At 43.5% G+C, this 23,453-nt stretch overlaps 2 protein-coding genes across 5 annotated transcripts; both read right to left on the reverse strand.

The window, feature by feature from the left end:
• Nucleotides 1-1,079: 1,079 nt before the first annotated feature.
• LOC121867759 (tectonin beta-propeller repeat-containing protein 1-like) lies at nucleotides 1,080-15,951 on the reverse strand. Of its 3 annotated transcripts, none has more exons than XM_042367833.1 (21): nucleotides 15,604-15,951; nucleotides 14,494-14,747; nucleotides 13,875-14,057; nucleotides 13,355-13,507; nucleotides 13,114-13,206; nucleotides 12,798-12,978; nucleotides 11,710-11,963; nucleotides 10,308-11,308; nucleotides 8,496-8,600; nucleotides 7,993-8,164; nucleotides 7,695-7,860; nucleotides 7,285-7,394; nucleotides 6,901-7,040; nucleotides 6,036-6,114; nucleotides 4,681-4,803; nucleotides 4,230-4,349; nucleotides 3,787-3,937; nucleotides 3,208-3,404; nucleotides 2,873-3,082; nucleotides 2,226-2,459; nucleotides 1,080-1,915 (listed from the first exon to the last, which is right to left on the reverse strand). In XM_042367833.1, the coding sequence occupies exons 1-21, from the start codon at nucleotides 15,641-15,643 to the stop codon at nucleotides 1,553-1,555; spliced, it is 4,329 nt and encodes a 1,442-aa protein (XP_042223767.1). In that variant the 5' UTR covers nucleotides 15,644-15,951; the 3' UTR covers nucleotides 1,080-1,552. The 3 variants fall into 3 exon arrangements, with proteins under 3 accessions (XP_042223767.1, XP_042223769.1, XP_042223768.1); XM_042367835.1 differs by having other exon boundaries at nucleotides 15,678-15,950; XM_042367834.1 differs by having other exon boundaries at nucleotides 15,641-15,950.
• Nucleotides 15,952-17,476: 1,525 nt separating this feature from the next.
• On the reverse strand, nucleotides 17,477-23,446 carry LOC121867760 (piwi-like protein Siwi). Of its 2 annotated transcripts, XM_042367837.1 has the most exons (18): nucleotides 23,416-23,446; nucleotides 23,260-23,349; nucleotides 22,799-23,010; nucleotides 22,504-22,605; nucleotides 22,157-22,260; nucleotides 21,742-21,889; nucleotides 21,213-21,368; nucleotides 20,713-20,961; nucleotides 20,410-20,560; nucleotides 20,105-20,246; nucleotides 19,772-19,928; nucleotides 19,466-19,585; nucleotides 18,867-19,035; nucleotides 18,649-18,770; nucleotides 18,387-18,544; nucleotides 18,041-18,191; nucleotides 17,576-17,735; nucleotides 17,477-17,524 (listed from the first exon to the last, which is right to left on the reverse strand). In XM_042367837.1, the coding sequence occupies exons 2-17, from the start codon at nucleotides 23,318-23,320 to the stop codon at nucleotides 17,619-17,621; spliced, it is 2,319 nt and encodes a 772-aa protein (XP_042223771.1). In that variant the 5' UTR covers nucleotides 23,321-23,349; nucleotides 23,416-23,446; the 3' UTR covers nucleotides 17,477-17,524; nucleotides 17,576-17,618. The 2 variants fall into 2 exon arrangements, with proteins under 2 accessions (XP_042223771.1, XP_042223770.1); XM_042367836.1 differs by having other exon boundaries at nucleotides 17,481-17,735.
• Between the last annotated feature and the right edge of the window lie 7 nt (nucleotides 23,447-23,453).

Raw genomic sequence — 23,453 nt, forward strand, 5'->3', positions numbered from 1 at the left:
GCAGATATGAAGAAAATATACCGATAACACTAATGATGATAAAATAGAAGAGATCTATATATTATTTCTCAATTAAAACTTAAAATATAGATAAGAGAATCAGTTTATAGTTTCCCCTCACACCTAATAGATCCCTACTATGATGTCACCACACACGAGGGCTGGAAGCAAGACCAAACATGGGTCATAATACTGAAATAACGTCCTCTATGCCGTTTCCGACCCAAATTGCGTATACCACCAAGATACGCACGTTTCATTTTGTCACTCATCTCACGACCTCACCCCCCGACCGCCTTCCTCTCATCTACATCTCGAACGACATATCAACCAGAAAAATAAACAAAGACAAACTACCCACCAAAGTCGCAGCGGAATATTCATAACGATTGCGAGCTTTGTGAGAGTCGGGTAACGTCAACACTGTGGGGATTTCTTTGAGGTCTGCGGTGACAAACTCCATCTCTGAGGGTGGTGGCCGGGGGGTTGAAAGGGAGGTACTTGTGTTCCTCTTACGAATGAGTCATGTTTCTGTGGCTTGGTCGTGAGTCCATTTGTTCTTGAGTTCATTTGTTCGTGAGTCCAATGTTACTCTTGTAGCTACCAAACATATTGTAAAAAAAAAAAAAAAATACAAGTAAAAATAAAGGAAATACAGGACAGCTATACATACCCGGCCTCCAGGTCACCACACACCCGGCTTCCAGGTCACCACATACCCGGCCTCCAGGGCCTCCAGGTCCCACACACCTAGGTCCACACACATACCCAGCCTCCAGGTCACCACACACCCGGCCTCCATGTCACCAGGCCTCCAGGTCACCATACCCCTTCCATGTCACCACATACCCGCCCCAGGTCCACACACATACCCGGCCTCCAGGTCACCACACACCCAGCCCCAGGTCCACACACTCCCAGCCTCCAGGTCTACACACATACCCAGCCTCCAGGTCCACACATACCCGGCCTCCAGGTCACCACACACCCAGCCTCCAGGTCCACACACATACCTAGCCTCCAGGTCACCACATGCCCAATAAAATCCCACATACATAGTAATGACCTCTACACCCCCTCCCCAGAGCTGCAGCCAGCCAATAGATACACAATTTTACCGTTAATTCGTTGTGGTGGACTGTGACCCTGTGTGAAAAAATGACCAAAGACACAAGTGGAACAAGACTACTTAATGCTAATCAAATGTTTCTTTTTAAAGGAAATACAAAATCTTTTCACAGTATTGTCGGGAGATCTTGGCGAACGTAAACACACACCTACCGTATAGAGACGCTAGTTAAAGATCGTCTGCCAACTATTTCTTCTACTGACGGGTAAACAGCTTCAGGCTTGTTCCCAGAAGCAACACATATCTTCCACTACTACAATCTCTCTCTTATAAAATATAAATAACAGCTAATAAATCTTGGTAAAAAAACTATTTACAACGATCAACTGAGAAACAAGTAGAAGTATTAAGTGTTTCTTTATAATGGAATAATGTCTCAGATACAGTTCTGTATTATATAATAGAACAGGTTTACTTCTTTGGTCACAACGGCAGAGGGACCCGGGCACAGACGGCGCTCCACCCGGTACCGACTGTGTGTTCCCAGCCGGTGCCTGAAGGACAAGACTCGGTTATCCCGACTCTATGGGCGATGACTCCCTGTACGGTCAGTTTCCCACACTCGTAGGACTCCAGCACCGCCCACAGGGAACCGTCGGCTCCCACGCTGAAGCTCGTCACGTTTCCGGACACCCGCTCCCAGTTGGTTCCTTCGGGGAAGAGCGGGAGCACGTCCGTCCTGCGGTAGAGAGAACCTTCCCTGTCTAGCCCCCAGACCCTGCCAGCACCAGCACCGACCTCCACCAGCGGCTGTCCCGGGGAGTCGACGTTCACCCACTGTGTCCCCTGTAATGTGTGAAGCTCAGATGAAACATGTGACCTCAACTGGGAGTGTAAACAAAGAGGGTATGTCATAGGTGATCAGTGACTGGGTATGACCTAACAGTGATCATATTTACTACAACTATTACTGTTACTACTACTACTATAACTGGTAACAATAATAACAACCAACAAGGGCATAACACCTGCACCAACACCTGTGTACCTCAAACAACCACACAAGACTATTATAAAGTTCCAATTACAAAAGTTCAATACACACAGGAAACTTGACACAATCTCTTACACGCCACACTACACCAATGTAACCAACCTGAGGGTTCTTCTTGGTGACCCCTAGCCTCAGGTGAGCACGGCCATCTTTACTGACGGCCCACACCCCACAGCTCTCCACGCCGGCACACACGCTACACATGGGGCACTCGGCGGGGACTAGACTCCACCTCTCCCCCTCGTACTTGGCCGCTCTCACCCCCTGCCTGATCACCACCTCCCCCGTCACGCTCACGCCCCACACTGGCACCGACCCGTCGTCCGCACACTCCGGCTGGAAGGAAGAGGACAAATGACGTGCGGTTATCTGGGAATATTTATATCTGTCGGTGTGATGCTTCAACCCTCATAGTCTACCTGATTCTCTTTCTCTCTTTTTATCCATCTCTCTCTCTCTCTTTTATCCATCTCTCTCTCTCTTTTATCCATCTCTCTCTCTCTTTTATCCATCTCTCTTTTATACAACCTAGACCTGGATGAGTGAACGATGGCTAATGAGAGGCAATCACCAAGAGGCCGACCACACACCATAGAAGTAACTGAGCATTTACAAAACAAGTCAGAGGATTAGATAATGAGTTCAGGATAATATCTTGATAATCCCATGAGAGAGAGAGAGAGAGACTTAGGACTTAGATCAGTTAAGATGAAGGTGGAAGTAAGTTAAGTTAAGACATAGAAACTCACGGAAATGGAAACGTGAACCAGCGCCACTTTCTCCATCTGCTGCCATGGCCCCGACGTTGACATCCGACACTTCCTCACCCACCGCCGGCGACGCACCAGGTCCGTGACGTAGCGGTGGGCGTGGTAACACATTGGGAAGTCCGTCGCGTACTGCCACCCTTCCCTGTCCACTCCGCCTGGCGTGTGATAGTCTACGCACCACTCGCTCGTCTGTAAATAAACCCAAAACAATGCATCGACAAAATCATACACCGTTCTCATATTTAATCATATTTCAAAGGTACATTAAACACATTACTTAATACATCTAAGGCAATACACATATAGATAATCACCCACGACCAATGACGGGACGGCAGCTTGGCGTTCTCCCTCGTGCGGTGGATGCGACCCGTTTGATCGCTCCAGGTGTTGCGGTCAGTGGGGAGACCTCGGTTTGTGAAGCCGGTCACGGGATTCCAGCGTTGGTTCTCCCAGACGTACACGTGGCGGACGTCGCTCATTATCTGGACTCCTGCGTCGTTGCTGCTGCCTGTGGGAAGGGTCGTGGGGTTATGTCGAAGGTTCGGAGTCGGTGATCCAGGCGTCTGTACGTGTGTTAATGTGACGTCTTTAACCCTTGACCTAATGATTCCCTACACCGCCTCCATGTGTGATGATGGTTAGCTGATGACCAAACACACTAACACTAACCTAACCTACCCCCCCCCCCACCCAGGTAACATTAGGGTGTTTAATCATCAGGCGAAATAATTTGGGGTAGTTTATCATCACATAATTCTTACTAAAAACATAAAAGAAAATATACCGTAAATAAAAGTAAAAATACAAAATAAAATTACTGAAAATGGCAACACATTGACTAACCTAACCTAACCTAACCCCATACAAAAACTCATAAAACAACGACGTACTTTTATAGAGACCTCCTCCCGTAGCCCCAGTGTAGATATAGACGTGGAAGTCGAGAGAGATGCCCCACGTCACGCTGTTGGCACCACTCTCCACACGCTTGAGGTGACCGCCCAGTCCACGCCAGTACCACTCATTTAACTGACGCTCCCCCTGTGAATGGATAACAGTGTGTGTGTGTGTGTGTGTGTGTGTGTGTGTGTGTGTGTGTGTGTGTGTGTGTGTGTGTGTGTGTGTGTGTGTGTGTGTGTGTGTGTGTGTGTGTACAGATATGTATACTGTACAACTGTCCATTCTCTTCAAAACTCTCTCAACTGTAAATTTGCATTGTTTAGATAAATGATTTTACTCATTAAATATCTAAATACCTCTATCTATCTATCTATCTATCTAACTATCTATCACCATAGCCTAACACTACACGTTATCATCAACATGTACGTACAGCTCCGTGGTTGTACGTGACGGCGTCGATGGCGATGCTTCCCCTCACTGTCAGGTGGGTCACTCTCTCGAAGGGAATGCGGTGCTTGAAACTGTGCCAGAACTTGTCATTGAGGGAGATCTGGAATGGAAGAGTTAACTAAAATACTGGATAGGGGTGTGTGTGTGTGTGTGTGTGTGTGTGTGTTATTGTAGTGTACAGGGTGTGACACAATACTGTAGGTTAGGTTAACATCAGGGCGGTTAATCTTAAGGTGTTGAAATAAACCAGTGATGGGAGTTAATCTTTGGGTGACTCGTTAACACCCCACCATAACAACACAGACCTGAGGTAGTTAAGACTCGTTAAACACCCCACCATAACAACACAGACCTGAGGTAGTTAAGACTCGTTAAACACCCCACCATAACAACACAGACCTGAGGTAGTTAAGACTCATTAAGCAGCTCACCTTGAGGTCGTCGTCGCAACACAGTATGGAGATCTCACACTCAGAGCCGGGTGACAGTGGCCCCAGGTCTGAATGTTCCTCGTGGCCCCAGATACCTTTCTTCTTACTGTTGAACACCACACTCTGAAATACAGTAGCGTGTTGTATGCTGTATTTCAATGTACCTTTATTAAAATGTATGAGGATTTATTGTGAATGGTTAATGGAGGTAGTCTATTAACCCCTTGTGTATGGGGCCCCCTCTATGGTGACTAAACGTGGCATCCCCATAGCGAAGGGTTAATGGAGGTAGTCTATTAACCCCTTGTGTATGGGGTCTCCTCTGAGGTGTTTAAAAGTGACACACAAGTGAGATGAGAATGAGTGTGTGAGATGTCAAGCTATGTGATGCTATACTGTATAAACTACAGAGTCATTTCTTCTCTGACATGAACTAAAGTATAATAAAAGACATTACAGATATGACACTACACACACACACACACACACTGAGAGGCCCTAGAGCAATACATCCAAGACACATTAAGAGATACATACAAAACATTCAAGACACACTCAAGATACATTCAAGACATGAGAAACACATCAACGACACATTCCAGAGTGGTGAAATACGACTGAGGTGTGCTGTACTGTACTGTGCTGTGGTCTACGTGTATGACTGTATATGATAAAGGTAAGTGGAATGAGCTGAAGATTAACACCTCCTTGTTTAAATCACCTAAAGATTAAACATCATAATTCTACCAGTGGGGGGGGGGGTTAGATTATGTGAGATTAAGCTAGGTTGGGTTAAGTATTGTTATCCTACTTTGTTATGTTAGGTTATGTGTTTTTAAGCTATGTTGTGTGAGGTTAGGATTAATTATGTTACCTTAAGTTACATTAGGGTGTTTAATCATGGGGTGAAATAAACTAGTGATGGGGGGTTAATCTTGAGGTGATCCCGTCAATGTATCATGGTACCTGACAACTCCTGGGCTCTCTATACCTGCTACATCTTGACATTTTCCCACACAAATCACTTAATGACCATCTCCTCTCCTTTATGTGGGGAAAAAAAGAAAAGAAACATTGAACTAACAGATAAAATATACAAGGTGTCTCAAAAAGTTTATAAACACCGCACCGTCTTATCTATTTTTATAGCGATCGCGTTAATGTTTGTATAATTATCAGCATTCAACATTGTCCTCATTGTATGTGTGAGATCTGCAACATGTAAGGAGAATGTTGCTGATGTAGTACAAACATTCACACAGTCACCAGAGGAGCTACTTTATCACCTGACCCAAATAACCAGAGAGAAACATCAAGTATAGAGGAGGTAACGTCACTACAGACTCGACTCTCACCTTCTGGAAAAACCTCGGGTTGATGTGGAGGGCGATGCTGGTGTCAGTTCCTCTTGAGGTTTGTAGGTTAATGTGGAACCTGAAGGAGGAACAGATTAACTTTATTACTACACAATTATGAGTCGTTTAATTGGATTTGGTTAGGTTAGATTAGGTTAGGTTAGGTTAGGTTAGGTTAGAATGTGTTTGGGTTTTGGTGACGAATATGGTGTGTGTGTGTGTGTGTGTGTGTGTGTGTGTGTGTGTTAACAGAACATACTGTACCGGTCGGTTTAATTCAATAAACATTATAAGAACGTACAACAGAATTGGCGTTAAGTGTTAAAACTGACTCACGATAACAAATATTAACAATTAAACAGTAGTGCGTTGGGACGGCAGACATCATCAGTGGACGTTTCATGATAGGTTTAATTATTGTCGGGGGGTGGAGGGGGGGGTGGTAGGCACGAGCTAAGGGTTAATAAGTGGCACGTTTCTTTTGCTTCAGATTCCCTCAACACAAGAATGGAAGAAATAACAGCTTGATGAAGATTATAAATAAGACAGTATCATTACTTTATAAAAACACATGAGAATTACCCTATAACATTTCACCTACCAACCATCATGTTAGGAGGGGCTGCAACAAGACTAACATGATATAACAACAAATGAAGTGTTCCTCAGTTGTATTGGCCGTTGAAGTGTCGTACTCAAAACACCCGGCTTATTATGTATTTAGAGATTTATTTCTACACACACACACACACACACAGACACACACAGACACACACACACTGACACACACACACACCCACACACACATACCAACCCCCACAAGACAACACACGGCCTCATTACACAACAACACAGATAGTCTTACTGGTCGGCGCTGTTGTAAATCTTGCCCGAGACAGACAGGTAGTGGCCGGGACGAAAACCTCGGTCAAGGAGAAGAGTTAGTGGAGTGGCTCCCGTCCCCACGTCTAGCTGCTTGTGTCCTGCCACCGACTCTGCCCTCAGCTGACAACATAAGATGGGTTAATGTTTCTGGTTAGACTGTTAGGAAAGACCGACTAACTGACGATTTTAAATACAAATAGCCTCTCTAAATCGGACTACATGGGGCTCGAGGTAGACAGTCTTATTCAAATGCCCAACTATGAGGTCGGGTGTGTCGTTCATAATCTCGACTACATACTGGTACAAATACGTCAACTGTACAGAACCTACATCACGGAATACAACATTAGACGAGACGACTCACTTCGTTCTCTGTAACTGAACAGTCGTGGAGGAAGACATCTCCCTGAGTGGTCACGGCCCACACTGTATAAGACGACGGACGCTCGGTCATACCACGGAACTGATTACAAGCTGAGAACAATTAAAAGCAACAATTAGGGTAGATATATTAATGTGGTGACACCCCTCTTAGCTAACTATACCACACGTGAAGTCTTTAGTAGAACTGGCCCTCTTAACAGACAAACAACACCTATTATTATTATTATTATTATTATTTTATTATTATTATTATTATTATTATTATTATTTTTATTATTATTACTATTATTATTATTATTACAGTATTATTATTATGGGAAGCAAGCTGTCTATGCACTGTAATTGGTCACTGTATATCCCCTGACCTGACCTGACCTAACCTAACCTCACCAGTTGACAGATGGTTAAGCCAGTCTTCAGCGTCGGTCTCAGCAGAGAAGGAGAGCGTCTTGGGCTGCAGGGGCTGATTAGGTTGGTAAAGAGCCACCAGGGAGCGACTGGCCAGTGGCTCCACACACATGACACTCATGAGGATAACGCTGCACGATGTTTCCTCCTGTAGTGTACGACAACAAACTCCGAGTCCATTATCATGCTTTGTATCTGTCTGTCTGTCTGTTTTATCTGTCAAAATATCTGTCAACATACTGGGTAGTGTATCTGTCTCTGTCTGTCTGTCAACACTCACCACACGCTGAGAGCCGAGGGAGTACCTAACGATGAAAGTGGCGTCCTGTACCTGTGACCTTCGAGAGCCTACCATAACGAGCTCTATAGACGCTGGCACCCACTGGCCTGCCACCCACCACCGACACTGCCCGGCTATCACCCACGAGGAACCTTCCACGGCTTCTTCGTAACTGTCAACAACACCAACACATAGCGACCATCAAATCAGTACATAAATACTCAACACCTTAACATAACCCAGATCTAACGTTAATTCATACTTGGCATACATGCTTAACTATACAGTACACATGTCCCCAGCATTATGGTCAACTGTATACATGCATTGTCTATATACATGTCAAACCAACTGTAAACTTGTAATTTGATTTTACTGAATAACTATCAATCGCTCAGTCAGTTAAGAGTACAGTGTGAAGACTGAGGTACTGTTATTGTGTTAAGAGAAAGGAGAAATATCACTGGGATGAGATAAATGTTGACACACACACACACACACACCCTATATAAGGTTTGATCTCCTGGTTGTATCGTTGACGCAGCCTCTCCAGTATGCTCACTCTCCACGGCTCAGTACACAGCACGGGGGAGCCTTCAGTTACGAACCTTTAAATAATAATAATAACACTGTCATAATAACAACACTGTAATAATAATAATAATAAGAATTCATATAGGGTCAGTGTACCAAGACTGGCCAAGACAGTCGCCAGGTCCTGTATAAACAAGTGAATCAATAAGAGAAGGTCTGGATGATAAAGAGATAAACAACATATGTTAAATAATAATAAAGTTAAAGTTTAAAGGGAAAGTTTAAAATTTCTTTGGTCCCATTAAATATAGTGTTGTGTAGTGTAGTGTACAGTCGGCCCTTAACATAGGCGGGGGTTAGGTAACAGAGATACCCGTGAATGTTAAGAATCCACGTATTTTTGCTGCCCCCCCACCCCCAAAACACCCTAGCCCCCCATGTCCTTATTTACCGTATATACCTGTGTGTAGTTCGAGTTTTTAAGACAAAATTTTTTGGCAAAAAATTGGGGGTCGACCTCTAAACGGGTAATAGTTACGTTAGGTTGAAAAATATTTACCAGTAACTACCAGTAAACAATGGAAACGACTCACCAACGCACCACCAGCTGTGAGTTTCGGTACAGTTGCCAGGGCAGATCTCTTGCGTCATCATAGCAAGCCCAAAGTAGCCAAATGCATGGTATGGTAGCACAGGACGATGTAGAAAATAAAGTATTCAATTTTTAAAGTTTATTTATTGATACATAAATTTTTGTTCATTACATTTGAAAAATCAATCTTTGTTAATTAAATTTGAAACAAAAGAAAACTACGATACCGTATTTTAATATACCGGGTATTTTCATTTAAATATTACATCACAAGTATATTTTACCTTAACTGTGACTGAATGAATATATTCTCAGAAATAAATATGGAAATGTAATATTTTTGCTGAAATGACGTAAATATTACAGTGGAAAGTGGGATAAAATCATGACGAAAACAATGACTTTCGCTTTCTTTCGTTGTTCATAAGATGTTACCGTAATCGCTTTTTGAATGGTTTTCAGTTAAAAAACTGTTGTATTACAATAATATTCTATCCTAATTCACTTGAATAAATACTACGATACCATATTTCTGAATATTTTCATTAAAATCCATCAAAATCATTTTCCTTGTCATCGTCTTCAGCACCAAACAGCTCCTCCCAGTCCTCTCCTTGAACAGGGCTAGAGGGTACCTGTTTTTCGAATCGTTTTCAGTTAAAAACTGTTACATCACATGTATATTTTACCTAAACTGCGCCTGAATGAATATATTCTCAGAAATAAATAGTAGTTTTGCTGAAACGTGATGTATTTCAATGTAAAATAGGATAAAATACATGACGAAAACAAAAGACTTTACCTAACCTTCCGATGTTCAAGATATGTTACTCGTTTTTTTAACAGTTTTCGGTTAAAATACTGTTATATTAGTGATATTCTATTCATACTGTGCTTGATATAATACATTCACAGAAATGTAATATTTTTCCAACTACAATGCTAATGTCAACACAAGCGTGGTTACAGCGAGACTGACCGAGTGAGGGAGCACGTGAATGCTGGGTGGCGCGGGCGATGTGTGTGTGGTGTGCAGTGTGTGGTGTCGCGCGCGATTTGAATAATGTATATTCCTTTGAAAGTATATTCCTCCAGCGGCAATCCGCGAATTTGCAAATCCGTGTAAGTTAAACCAGCGTGTGTTAAGGGCCGACTGTAGTGTCATTAACTATAGGTAGGAGGGACTCACCACTTGGGCATGTTGTTGGCACGTATCCAACAGCCTCCCCCGGTGACCCACAACCACAGGTGCTCAGCCTCCAGAGGGACCACTTTGTAGCTGGGTCCCTCCTCTCTGGGGATCACGAGGGACCCCCGGCCAGGTCCCGCCTCGCTCCCGCCGCTGCTGCTGCTGGTGTGACGCAGACGAGACTCGCACCAGTCTCCGCTGGGGACGGCGGACGCTTGCTGCTGCACCAAGGGGGACGCGTTGTCATTGGTCTCCGTCTTCTCCCGTTCGTCGTCGGTCTCCGTCTTCTCCCGTAGGTCGTCGGTCTCCGTCTTCTCCCGGTCGTCGCTGCTCTGGCTGTTTACGTCGCCCGTCACTTGGTTCTTCCGCCCGGGTTCGGTGTCGGGGCTCTCGGCCGGAGTGTCGCCGGGCAGCACCACAGAACCGTCACCGACCTGTAGGCTGGTGAGGAAGTCTCCACTGGGGTCGGACACAACGGATGAGCTAAGGGAACTGGGATAGTCCTCTGGGTACCTGATCTTAATGTTAGACTCTAGACTGTCATCTGAAGGCAACACTTCATTACTCTCTGACTGTGTTCTGGTATCTTGGTCCCCACCGCTGCCTCCCTTACCACATTCTCCTTTATCCTCTTCTTTGGCCGATTCCTCATTCTTGTCTTTCGCCCTTTTGCCATTTTCTTGGTGTTTTATTCTCATTAGCGCTGTCTCCATGCTTATGAAGTCAATTTCATCTGAGGCTCTTAAGCTTTGATCTAAGCTTGAAGTGAGACTGTCTTGCTGGACACTGGTACTCGGGTCTTTGCTGTCGACGCTCACCGACAGCTTTGGACTGGGAAAAGGCAGAGGACTCGCAATAGGACTGGGGTTAACGCTGGCCTCCGGAGTCTCGAGTGGACCAATCGGGAGGCAGATGGGCCGCCACGTACGTCCGGTGAGCTCGGTCTCCGTGATGCCCGTCCGCAGGAGAGCAGTGTGGTCCTCGTTACCAATACCCCACACCTGCAGGACGAGAACACAAATACTGTACTTCCCATACCTGCAGGACACATACGTTACAACACATTATACCCAACACCTGTTTTATGAGGAAACTTCTTTATAATTTAACAATTTACTCCAAACTAATACTAAGAGATTAATGGGGTATAATGCACACCAACTGGGTACAGCATCAGAATTAGGGTCAAAAGAATCACGCCCCAATCTTAGGGTTGGGGCCTGTTAAGACTGGGGCCCACATGACTAGTGAGCGATCAAGTACTGTCAACACTGTCATGCGTAATTAGTTTCGTACAGGTGTTGTCACTAGCAATACACCCGGCTATATTTCTACCTTATTAACAGAGGTACTACAGCAGGTTCGGTTAATGAGTCGTTAAGAGGCGTGTGGCGGCACTGACCTGGTCATTGGGGCCGATAGCGACCATGTTCAGAAACCCGACCATCAGGAGCCAGGTAGTGCCGGTCTCGGTGCTCCGCTGTGCCGCTCCATTGCCGAGCTTCCCGTTGTCAGATGATGAGTCTGGCGCCACCTGAAGACCTCTCCTGAACCACACCCGGTGATCCCTGGTGACGGCCCACACTGAGTTGACTCCCACGGCCACCTGCTGGAGTCGGCTTCCCTTGGGTGGCTCCACGACCACCCAGTCAGTGCCTGAGGGTAACACAACCATAACAAAGATGAGTTTATTATATTTATCTGTGTGTGTGTGTGTGTGTGTGTTGTGTGTGTGTGTGTGTGTGTGTTGTGTGTGTGTGTGTGTGTGTGTGTGTGTGTGCGTATCAACTAACAACACCTCCTCAAACACAGTCTTCATACACTGGGGTTTCCTTTACTACCAAACTATAGATCCTGAACCACTTATAAAAATAATGATACTTAAATCTATCAATTAAGTTCACTACAGAACAATGATACAAAAAAAAAAATACTTAATTAACCTATGGACTAAACTATGGGCACTTATCGGTGTTAAATGACTTACTTCACCATCACACACACACACACACACATAACTGCCAGCAATTAACTGACTTGTGATGGTTGGTGAGGATGACAAGTACGGCCACAGTTGGAGGATCAATTATGGCCGCTGATCCACCAAGACAAACAGCAAGGATGGTGGTGTTGTTATCTCGCCAACCTGCACTTATGATCAACACACTAACTTCACCCATTGACCTTTATTATTATAGACTTTGAGGAAGATAGTTTAACCCCTTGACGATGATGGTTTAACCCCTTGACGATGATGGTTTAACCCCTTGACGATGATGGTTTAACCCCTTGACGATGATGGTTTAACCCCTTGTCGATGATGGTTTAACCCCTTAAGAATAAACGTTTAACTAACTAAGATGGCATCATAAACCATCATCATCTATGGGTTAAACTCAGCAGATAAACACCAGACCACCAATAGGCACGTAACCCCTCCCCTACACCACCCATATAAGAGTTACCGCCTCTACGCCCGTCACTCATCACCTGTGGGACAGTCACGAGTTACTCCGGTCCTCACGATGGGCGTACCGTCCCACGTCACCGCCCACACCCGACCAGAACGCCCCACCCACACTGAGGTCACATCGTGGTCTGGTGGCGTCTGTATGTGCATCCACCCACAGCCCTCAGGACACGTGCCGTCGACCCCCTCACGCACCATCACCTGAATGATAAAGTTTACAATGTTAATGAATATATTGTAAGACATCTTGGGAAAATTATTCAATGAGGAATTAAACTTTTTATATATATATGGAACACTGGCATTAAAACACACCCACAACACACCCACACTTACACGTCCCAGGGCTGTCACTCCCCACACCATGAGTCTGTCTGGGTCGTCACCAGGCACTTCACCGCCTCCCACAGTGATGTCGATAAACGGTTCCTGCGAGACAAAACAAAAACAAACAAATACATAAATAAATAAACATAAATATACCAATAAATAAATAAGTTGACTGTTACTATCTGAGGTGAGGTGAGGTGAGGTTAGGTTAGGTTATTGCCAGACACAAAACAGTAGAGCACAGTACCTCAGTTGGGTCATGGTGTATGGGAGGCACAGCAGACCACGTGTCCAGCGCCACATAACGCCGGTAACGCACCCACTTGCGACGCCGTACACAGGAGTTCCACCTCTTCTCTGCTGTGTACGTCCTCGGGAAATCTATCGCGTAAGTCCAGCCCTGAAAATGACACACATACACACACACACACACACCTGGTTTAGTTTCCTTATGCCTTGTAAAAATTCACCATAATATTATGCATTTATTTTATTACATCGTCCTAAAGTTAGCAGTGAGTTAATGTCATCTTACAAGACACGGGTTTAATGCAGTGACCATACATCTCATACTTCATTAGCTGGAGGTTTATCTAACAGACCCTTGATATAAAGGACTTACCTATCCATATAGTCAATTATATAGAGGTTTCACTATATTAAAATCAAATATATATTAATTATCACCTTCATAACACAGAGCGACAATACTATCAGGTTTTCCTTTCATACAAAACAAAAGCGCCTTCGTTGGCTTCCCCCCACACCTCCTTATCTAGAGCCTGTCCGTTGTGGGTGTGGTGCAGATGCCAAGATGACTCCCATGACCAGGCCAGGGTCGGGAGGGTGATGCCGGCCAGTCGGCGGTCGGTGAGGCCGTCGCCACTGGAGTAGGTCGCTCGGTCTGATGGCAGCAGCACCCCAGTAAAGCCTTCTATTGGGTTCCAGCGCTGTACACACACAGACATAAGTTCTTTAGGCACACTTTTTATATTTCAATTATTCAGCTATAGATGGATAGATGGATACACAGGTGGATAGATGAGATAGAGATAGATTAAATAGATAAATAGCTATACAGGTGAATAGATGAAATATATAGATTAAATAGATGGATAGACGTGATTCTATTCAATCTATATATTTCATCTATTCACCTGTATAACTATTTATCTATTTAATCTATCTCTATCTCATCTATCCAGCTGTGTCCATCTATCCACCATCCTTATACAACACACAATAACAGAGCAGCGGCCCTAATTTTTTTTACCAACTTTGAGGTGAAAGAAAATAATTACTTTAATAAGCAGCAGTACAAAACAAATCCTTAGATTAGGTTTTGTTAGGTTAGGTTAATCCCTTTATAACCTGTAAGAGACTCACCTGATTCTCATAAGACTCCTCACAGACTCGTATGGGCACGGACGACCCGTAAACGTAAACATACACCTGGTGGTCCCCTCCGAGCGCCCACAACACCGTCTCGTGCGCCGACACTCTCTTGAACTCCACACCGAGGTACACAAGTTCCTTCCAGTGGGACTGATCCGTCGAGAGGCTGAACACCCGGCCCCTGTTGTTGACGGCGAACACTTGTGACGACGGCATCATGCACGTGCCAGCCCCGGCGACACTCTCTGTAACAGTGACCACGTGAAACAGACAATCACACAGTAATTAGGGTTTAACTGCCTTTACCACAGCTCATTAACCTTACCTGTTGTTCTGAGTCAATTATGTAGGGTTTAATTACCTTTACCACAGTTCATTAACCTTACCTGTTGTTCTGAGTCAATTATGTAGGGTTTAATTACCTTTACCACAGTTCATTAACCTTACCTGTTGTTCTGAGTCAATTGTGGTGATAAATTTATAATTAATGACAAGTAAAACAAGTGAAAAAAATTACCTCCATCTTAAACACAGATAAGGTTGATAGATATCCTGGAGATAGATAAACAAGTATAGATAGATAGGTAGGTGGGTAGATAGATAGGTAGATAGATAGGTAGGTAGATAGATAGGTAGGTAGATAGATAGGTAGGTAGATAGATAGGTAGATAGATAGGAGGATAGATAGATATATAAACATGTGGGTAAATATTTCATCAATAAAGTCGTCACAATGGCTCGTCAAACACAGGTATACAATAACAGCGCCCAGGTGATGGTCAGGTTAATTAAGGCTAGCTGGTGTTATGGCTGCTGTATTTAATTCATTTAGAAAGAAGGTAAACGTTTACTTAAGAGCCATGAGTAACTTAACCAGGAATACAAAAAATTCCTGCATGAATTTTTTCCGTTTATTATAGGAAAAAACATCAAATTAATGTTTTTTTTCTGCTTTTATTGGTGAAGTAGTGTGTTCTCGGCAACATTTATCTACACATTAACCTAAAAAATAAAATAACATAGAAATATATTAAGAGAAAACATAAAATAATTCATGACTAAAGTAACTTGGTATAGTCACCCTCAACTGTCTTTATTTACCTTTATATATATCCAACAGAATAACAACACTCTTTACCATGTATCTTGAGCCAGGTGAGGTAGAGGCAACATACCTGAGGCCAGACACAGGTAAAGGTGATCACAACTCCTTAATAAAACTGAAATTTGTCTCGACTTTTGACGTTCAGGTGTTGGTCAGTGTTGCCACATCCCCCTGACCCCGTGACCTTCATTACTTTTCCTATTTTAACGAGTTTTTATAATTTTTCTTAATATTTTTGCTTTTGATATATAATACATCTATATCAAATAGTGTGTATATATTATAATTCATCTTAATGATAAATTATTTGGAGATTAAAATTATATAAAAAAATGTTGGAATTCTGGAATTTTATATAATTGGAAATATTTAAATATATTTAGATGAAAATTATTGTAATATTAAGTTATTAAATATCAATATAGAATTATCAAAGATCAAAATTGCCTTATGGATTACTACAAAATAAATATACAACATTTTAATAGGAAATAGCATCTCACATACACTTGGTAACACTACAATTTCATCCACTATTAATTCCAGTTCACATAAACATAATTTTTTATCATATATCACAACCATAAACCAATAAAAAACACCAATTACTATACAATATATCATAACTATATATAAACTTATAATTACTTAACTAACAACGAAAAATTATATAACTTTAAAACAATAAAAAAAATATAATACAAACTCAGGTAATTAAGGCGTGAGAACAAACTACCTGGAGGAATACTTATTTTATTCAGGTATTAAATCTAATTCCACTTAATTTACCTCATATATTAAGATCTAATTACTGAACTTAAATCTTGTTATAATTATATTTACCAGAGGGAGCTATAGTAGGTGTTTAAATGACCGTAATCTAGTTCATATCTTAAGTAATTTTTTTTCCTTTAATGTCTAATCTATTTATCAGTTGGTATCTATGTTTTTATCTACGTTTCTGTCTATTTGTATTTATTAATCTATCTGTCTTATACTGACTATCTATCTTCACTCTTATCACACAGGACAAACAGGGGCGGATCCAGGAATATTAGAAGGGGGAGCCAAGAAGTTTTGGGTAGGGGGGAACATGACGACCATATTGAAGTCATGTGCAATTGATATGACATTCTGAGGTCAATAGTAATTATTTTTTACTATACAAAAACACCTGAATCCAATACTGCATTAAAGAAAAAGTTATAGGAAATTTATGATAAAAGTTGGGTGTCCAGATCCCCACCACCCCCCCCTGGATCCTCCCTCGAAAAAGACACAATAGGTATTACTTAACCACATTTATTTACAAGAGTTCCTTAAGCTATCATACACAATATAGTGAGTCTGATTTTCACACGTTAAAGAAAATTATCTCAAGAGTTTCTACAAAAAAATGTTAGTCTAAGAAGTGCTGGGACAGTTGTGGTGGTCAGTTGTCACGTATATAAGGCTTCAACAGGCTCTGGGACAGTTGTGGTGGTCAGTTGTCACATATATAAGGCTCCAACAGGCTCTGGGACAGTTCTGGTGGTCAGTTGTCACATATATAAGGCTCCAACAGGCTCTGGGACAGTTGTGGTGGTCAGTTGTCACATATATAAGGCTCCAACAGACTCTGGGACAGTTGTGGTGGTCAGTTGTCATATATATAAGGCTTCAACAGGCTCTGGGACAGTTGTGGTGGTCAGTTGTCACATATATAAGGCTTCAACAGGCTCTGGGACAGTTGTGGTGGTCAGTTGTCACATATATAAGGCTTCAACAGGCTCTGGGACAGTTGTGGTGGTCAGTTGTCACATATATAAGGCTCCAACAGGCTCTGGGACAGTTGTGGTGGTCAGTTGTCACATATATAAGGCTCCACACAGGCTCCAACAGGCTCTGGGACAGTTGTGGTGGTCAGTTGTCACATATATAAGGCTCCAACAGGCTCTGGGACAGTTCTGGTGGTCAGTTGTCACATATATAAGGCTCCAACAGGCTCTGGGACAGTTCTGGTGGTCAGTTCTCACAAGTACCACAGCTTATCACTGAGATTCCGGTGAGGAACGTCGTGGATGGCCTGCCCGGTGATGTAGGCCAGCTTGTGGGCGTACAGGCAAGGGGCTGGTACCCTCACAGGTCCCTGGTGGTGGTAGAGGAGAGGAACTGTGGTAAAATGTGGTAGGATGTGGTACAGTGTGGTAGGATGTGGCACAGTGTGGTAGGATGTGGCACAGTGTGGTAGGATGTGGCACAGTGTGGTAGGATGTGGCACAGTGTGGTAGGATGTGGTACAGTGTGGTATAAATGTCATCTACTCAATTTATTTCACATGAAGATTAGCTCCCTCAGTTTATTTTACCCTAACGTAATGCTCACACTAACCTAACCTCACCTACCCTACGCTAACCTAACCCCATCACAAAACAGTATTATTATCCCCCTTACCATCCAGTTGTAGTATAAATAAGTCAACTTGTAGGCCAGGCGTTGGTGTCTGTCAGCATCAAGATTAGAATTGAGATCTTCTATGATATTGTATGAGGTGGGAGTCACTGTCCCTTGTATTACCCTCTGACTCACTAGGTAGAAGTCGTACCTGTGTGTGTGTGGTAATTAATTTGTGAGTTGAAGGTGTTACTTAGTTAGTGGGTGGGTGGGTTAATTAGAGGGTGGGTGGGTTAATTAGAGGGTGGGTTAGTTGGATAAGAAATAGTTAATAATTGTGTTTACTTACATACACATTACCCTAAGACTACCAAAGTGTTTACCGTAGAGAAGAAAGTTTGTTTACCTTTCTGGTAGGGTAATGACGTCATCGCAGACAGTACCAGGAGGGGGGTTGATGGGGGTGCCTGTGTTAACGCCCTGAGCAAAGAGACGTGTGTTGATTCTCTTACTCACGACCAAGAAGCTGAACCTGGGCGAGTAGTTGTTGGCTTCAAAACACGCCTGTAACATCCACAACACTTGGTTATTGGGGTGTGTGTGTGTATGCTGTAGACCCATACATCATCCAGCACAGGTACAAGTACAGACACAGGTACAGGACTCACCTTAATGGCAGCTATTTCAATATCCTTCACATACTGCAGTTGGCCCTCACCTACGCCATCCCGATAAACCAACACTCGTTCTGGCAATCGTCCATTTACTTCAGCATAGTGACAGAGGGCATCTAGGGGTGTGAAGAATGGGAGTTAAGTTATCTGTCTATCTCTCTCTTTCTGTCTATCTGTTTATCTCTCTCTCTCTCTCTCACTCACACACTTACTCTGTATAGAAGCACAGAAGTTGGCCGTAAGTTCCTCCTGGTTGGAGTGACGTGACACCTGGCCGTAATACCGAGTCAGGTTCTTGTTGAAGGAAGCGACCACCGCCCCCCACGACGCCCCACGCCTCCCGCTGTCGTGATAGGCGTCGTAACCCACCACCATCGTGTTCTGTCGTGGGGATTTAAGGGTTATGTGAAGGATTTGGGGTTATTTTAAGGATTTATGGCTTATTTTTTGGGTTTGTTTAAGGGTTAAGGAGTTATTTAGGGATTATTTAAGGGTTTGGGGGTATTTTTAGGGATTATTTAAGGGTTTGGGGGTTATTTGTGGGATTAAGGGATATTTTAGGCATCTATAGGATTTAAGGTTTGAATTTCCCCCGAGAAACACCTTAGAAACTTCCCTGAATGATGTAAACATTAATTAACCCCTGAAAACCCTCCCTGAACCCAAGAAATCCTCCCTGAACCCATGAAAACCATCCCTGAACCCTGTTTAACCCCTTAAAACCCTCCCTGAACCCCTGAAATCCCCCCTTTAACCCCTGAAAACCCCCTAGACACCATTTACCACCAGCCAACACACACAGTACCAATACCTGGAAAGGAATCTGGACGTTCCACACCTCCCCTCCCAGTTTACAGTTCATCTGAATGGCTATCTTGGCTATAATGCTCATCAACCTTGGCTTGTTCTGTAGTGACCTAGCCAACACCATCTGTAACCGGAGGATATGTTGAGAGTATACTGTATTATACTACCAAGGTATATCCAATTAAACTACTAAATTATACCGAGATAAAAATTATAGAAACCATAAATAAATATACTAAGTTATACCACAAAATGAAATATACTCTCCTTAAATTATACCCAAGAAACATAACCAAATTATACCCCTTACCTGTGTGGGTATGGCCATGACAACAGAGGCGTGTTTCTTGATAGCGGCGTACCTGTCCAGTCTATTGTTAGGTAAGATACATACAATGATCTGAACGCCCCCATACCTGGCCACAGTCCTCACGTAGTCTTGGGCCGAGTCGTGAGGGAGGCATTCTCTATAGGGGTGATTTAGAAAGGTGATTTTAGGATGATTATGGGGATTTTTAGTTAATTTGCAGGGGGGGGGGGGATTTTGGGGTTATTTAAAGGGGGATTTTAGAGTAATTTAGAAAGGTGATTTGGATAAGTATTCTCTCTCTCTCTCTCTCTCTCTCACACACACAACACTCACATCTTAGGCTGGACCACCACCATGCCTAAGGATCGACTCACACGACGAACCCCACTCAGAAAATCATCGGCTTCCTGCTTCAGTCGAGCCGGGAACACGAGCAGCCAGTTAGTAAGAGTCAGTCCAACGTTCATGGGCACATCTGGAACAACCCATGATATGCAGGTGTTAGGTGGTGTTAGAATGGGCTGTGAGGTGTAGAAATGGTGTTAGGGAGTGTTAAAAGGTGTTAGAATGTGTTAAAAGGTGTTAGAATATGTTAAAATGAATAAAAACTTGTTAAACCTCTACTTTAATCAACTCACCCTTGATCTCTCTTGCCCAGTCAGCGTCAGAATTCTTGTAGGTGAAAGTGTGGGAACCCTGAGTAACAACTTCACTGGGTAAGACTCGACCTCGTACTTGACACAGTGTTTGGGAGAACTCTAGCCCCCACTGTTGTAGCTCGGCCTTGACCTGAGATGGAGTGGGAAATTGTGGCTGTTATTATTATTATTGTTATTATTCAGCTTTTTAACTGTCCACAAGCATTCTGAAACAACTTGCATTTACATTCCTACACACCTGTACATTCTCACACACCTGTACACACACACACACTCACTCACCTGCGCATTCTCAAACAACCTGGTGTTAAATTTGCTCAGTGTCGTCACTCTCTTATCTGGGGCCATGCGAGTCCAAGCGGCAAAATCACGCATGAGGTTGTAGTCGGTGCGCATCTCGTCAGATAGTCCAGTAGCCACACACAGCTCTGGGATGAGGTATATGTTACCCTGACCACGCCTTAGGTCACGTTTCTTCGGCTTGGACATGAGGAGTGGTTGGTGTGGGTCTTTGATAGCCACTTGGTACGTCTATGGGGGGTGGATAAAGGTTGATTGGGGTTAGTTTTTGGGTGTTTGGGGGCTTATTTCTGTTTTTTAGGGGGTATATTTGATGTTTTATGGATATTTCTGGGGTTTTTAGGGATATTTCTAGGGGTTTTGGGGTATATTTGATGTTTTTAGGGATATTTCTGGGGGTTTTGGAGTAGTTCTGAGGTTTTGAGGGGAGACTTAGTTGATTTGGGGTTTTGTATGTACAGATGACCATAGAGGAGACTCACTCTTTGGTAATAATCCATGTAAGTTATATCTTGACCCTGACAGGAGAACTTGCTCACAGCTGTTAAGTTCCAAGCTATATCGTCAATCCTGTAAGTCCTCTGGTTGTACCGAGTCATGATGATCATCCCCAGCAGCTGTTTTCCCGCCAGATACTTCTGCAGGTGTTGAGAGAGAGGTGTTACTGTTAGTGGAGGGAGGCATATCTATCTCTCTCTCTCTCTCATGGTCACAATTGCACCTATAATCTATTCACAGTTCAACACCCACACACATACATATTGCACCATTATCCATAAGAAATCTTGTTTACATGAGTTACCCATAAATCCGTTTTCTCTCTAAATCATATCATAGAAAACTGATTTTTTTTAGGGGGTAACTGTTTTTAATAAGTCTATACATACAGGTTTTGAATAATTCTTAAATATAAACACAACTGGCTGTAAATAATTCCCGTTTTCTATGATACAGTTTACAGAGAATGGATTTAAGGGTAACTATCCCCCCCTCTCTCTCTCTCCTACTCACAAAGCTATCCGGCTTGGTGTTCCGGATGCCTCGCAAGATTTCATAAACAGTGTCCAGTCGTAAGAACTTGTGTATTGCATCCGTCACCATCAGAATACTGTGCTCGTGTTGTCTGATGCTGGACACGTGACCAGGCCAGATAGCAACCCTGGAACGAATGATTGATTGATAGGTGGGTGGGTGGGTTTTATAAAGAGGGTGAGAGGGTGGAAGGGAGGGAGGGAAAAAATGAGGTAGAAAGGAAGAGATGGGAGAGAGAAGGAGATGGAAAGAGGAATAAAGAGAGACAGGAAAGGAAGGGGGAAAAAGGGAAAGAGGAAAAGATAAAGAAAGACTATAGAGGAAAGACCTTAAAACCTAACCTAACCAAAAGAACCACACATTAACCACGAGAGGACCATCACCCCACACACACCTGTACTTGTGGTTCTGCACCTCTTCCTTGCTGTTGTAGTAATGACGGCCCACCTGTGTTAGTCCCAGGTGCTCATAACATCTTCGTAACAATATGGAGAAGATCTGTAACAAGGGAGGCAGGTGTTATATATATGTGTGTTAGTAATTTAATGTAACTTAATCTAATCTAACCAAATTTAAGGTAATCTAGCCTATTCTAACCTAACCTATACAAGAACTTAAATTCCTCTCATCAAAGGACTTCCCAAATCTATAGGACTCAAACCCACCCATCCCTCCCTCCCACAAAAAAGGACTCCCAAGACCCACAGAAGGATACACCTCTAGGATGTATCAAACACCTACCTGAAGGAACTGTGTGTCTGAAGGAGGGACTTCCTTGATGAACCGGATCTTGACAGTGTAGGGAGTCTGGTCATCTGGGCGTTTTGAGGCCAACTCCAGCGGCTATGGGTTAAAGAGAGTGAGAGAGAAATGGTGTACTAGTGTGATGGATGACTGAGTTAGTGTGTCTCAGATGACCACATACTTACATCACCAAAACAACAATAGTACCAAACTCTCAACCCCCAAACCCTCCTTCACCACCCCCAAACCCCCACCAAAACCCCCCATCACCACCCAAACCCACAGAACTCACATCATGGGAGAGCTTATGAGCCACGTAGAGTTGATTACCGTCGAAGATGTAATTCCCGAGGGTGCTGACGTGCTGGCGGAGGAGCAACTTCTTCATGTGGGTCCTGTCCTCGTCTGGGGTGAAGGTAACGTGATACATACACAAGGCCCAGTCCGGCGTCGACTTGATCTCGTAATAATTAGCTCGTAGGATTATGGGTTGGCCCGTTTTACCTGTGAATGAGAGGGGGGGGGGGAGGAGGGTTAGTTAGGTAGGAAGGAGGGCGAGAGAGAGGCGTAGATAGGTGGATGGGGAGGTTAGTAGGGGAGGGGAGGAGGGAAGTAGGGTGTATAAGTCTTTGAATGGATAGATATATATATATAGAAACAATTAGAGAGAGATAGAGATAAATAGAGAGAGAAAAAGAGACAGATAGAGAGAAATACAGAGAGAAAAAGAGAGAATTAGAGAGAGAGACTCACCTTTCTTCTCCATAACATGAGGAGGTCTGGTCCACACAACACACTCATTTGTATTACTCATTCTCTGTAGTATACTCCCCTCCTTCCTTCCTCCTCTTCCTCTTCCTCGGCCTCTGCTACCCCCTTCCCCTTCCCCTCTTCCTCGGTCACCGCTACCTCCTCTTCCTCGGTCACTGCTACCTCCTCTTCCTCCT

This window comes from Homarus americanus, unplaced genomic scaffold (assembly GCF_018991925.1).
Source record: "Homarus americanus isolate GMGI-L3 unplaced genomic scaffold, GMGI_Hamer_2.0 scaffold46583, whole genome shotgun sequence".
Taxonomy (NCBI): Eukaryota; Metazoa; Arthropoda; class Malacostraca; order Decapoda; family Nephropidae; genus Homarus; species Homarus americanus.

Excerpts from the sequence above, each read along its gene's own strand:
- LOC121867759 (XM_042367833.1), bottom strand. The coding sequence starts at position 15,643 with ATGGTAAAGAGTGTTGTTATTCTGTTGGATATATATAAAG. Across the intron at positions 11,309-11,709 it reads CTATCGGCCCCAATGACCAG|GTGTGGGGTATTGGTAACGA; the intron begins GTCAGTGCCGCC and ends CTCGTCCTGCAG. Across the intron at positions 2,460-2,872 it reads TGGTTCACGTTTCCATTTCC|CCGGAGTGTGCGGACGACGG; the intron begins GTGAGTTTCTAT and ends TCTTCCTTCCAG.
- LOC121867760 (XM_042367837.1), bottom strand. The coding sequence starts at position 23,320 with ATGAGTAATACAAATGAGTGTGTTGTGTGGACCAGACCTCCTCATGTT. Across the intron at positions 20,561-20,712 it reads GGTTGTTTGAGAATGCGCAG|GTCAAGGCCGAGCTACAACA; the intron begins GTGAGTGAGTGT and ends ACTCCATCTCAG. Across the intron at positions 17,736-18,040 it reads ATTTATACTACAACTGGATG|GGACCTGTGAGGGTACCAGC; the intron begins GTAAGGGGGATA and ends TACCACCACCAG.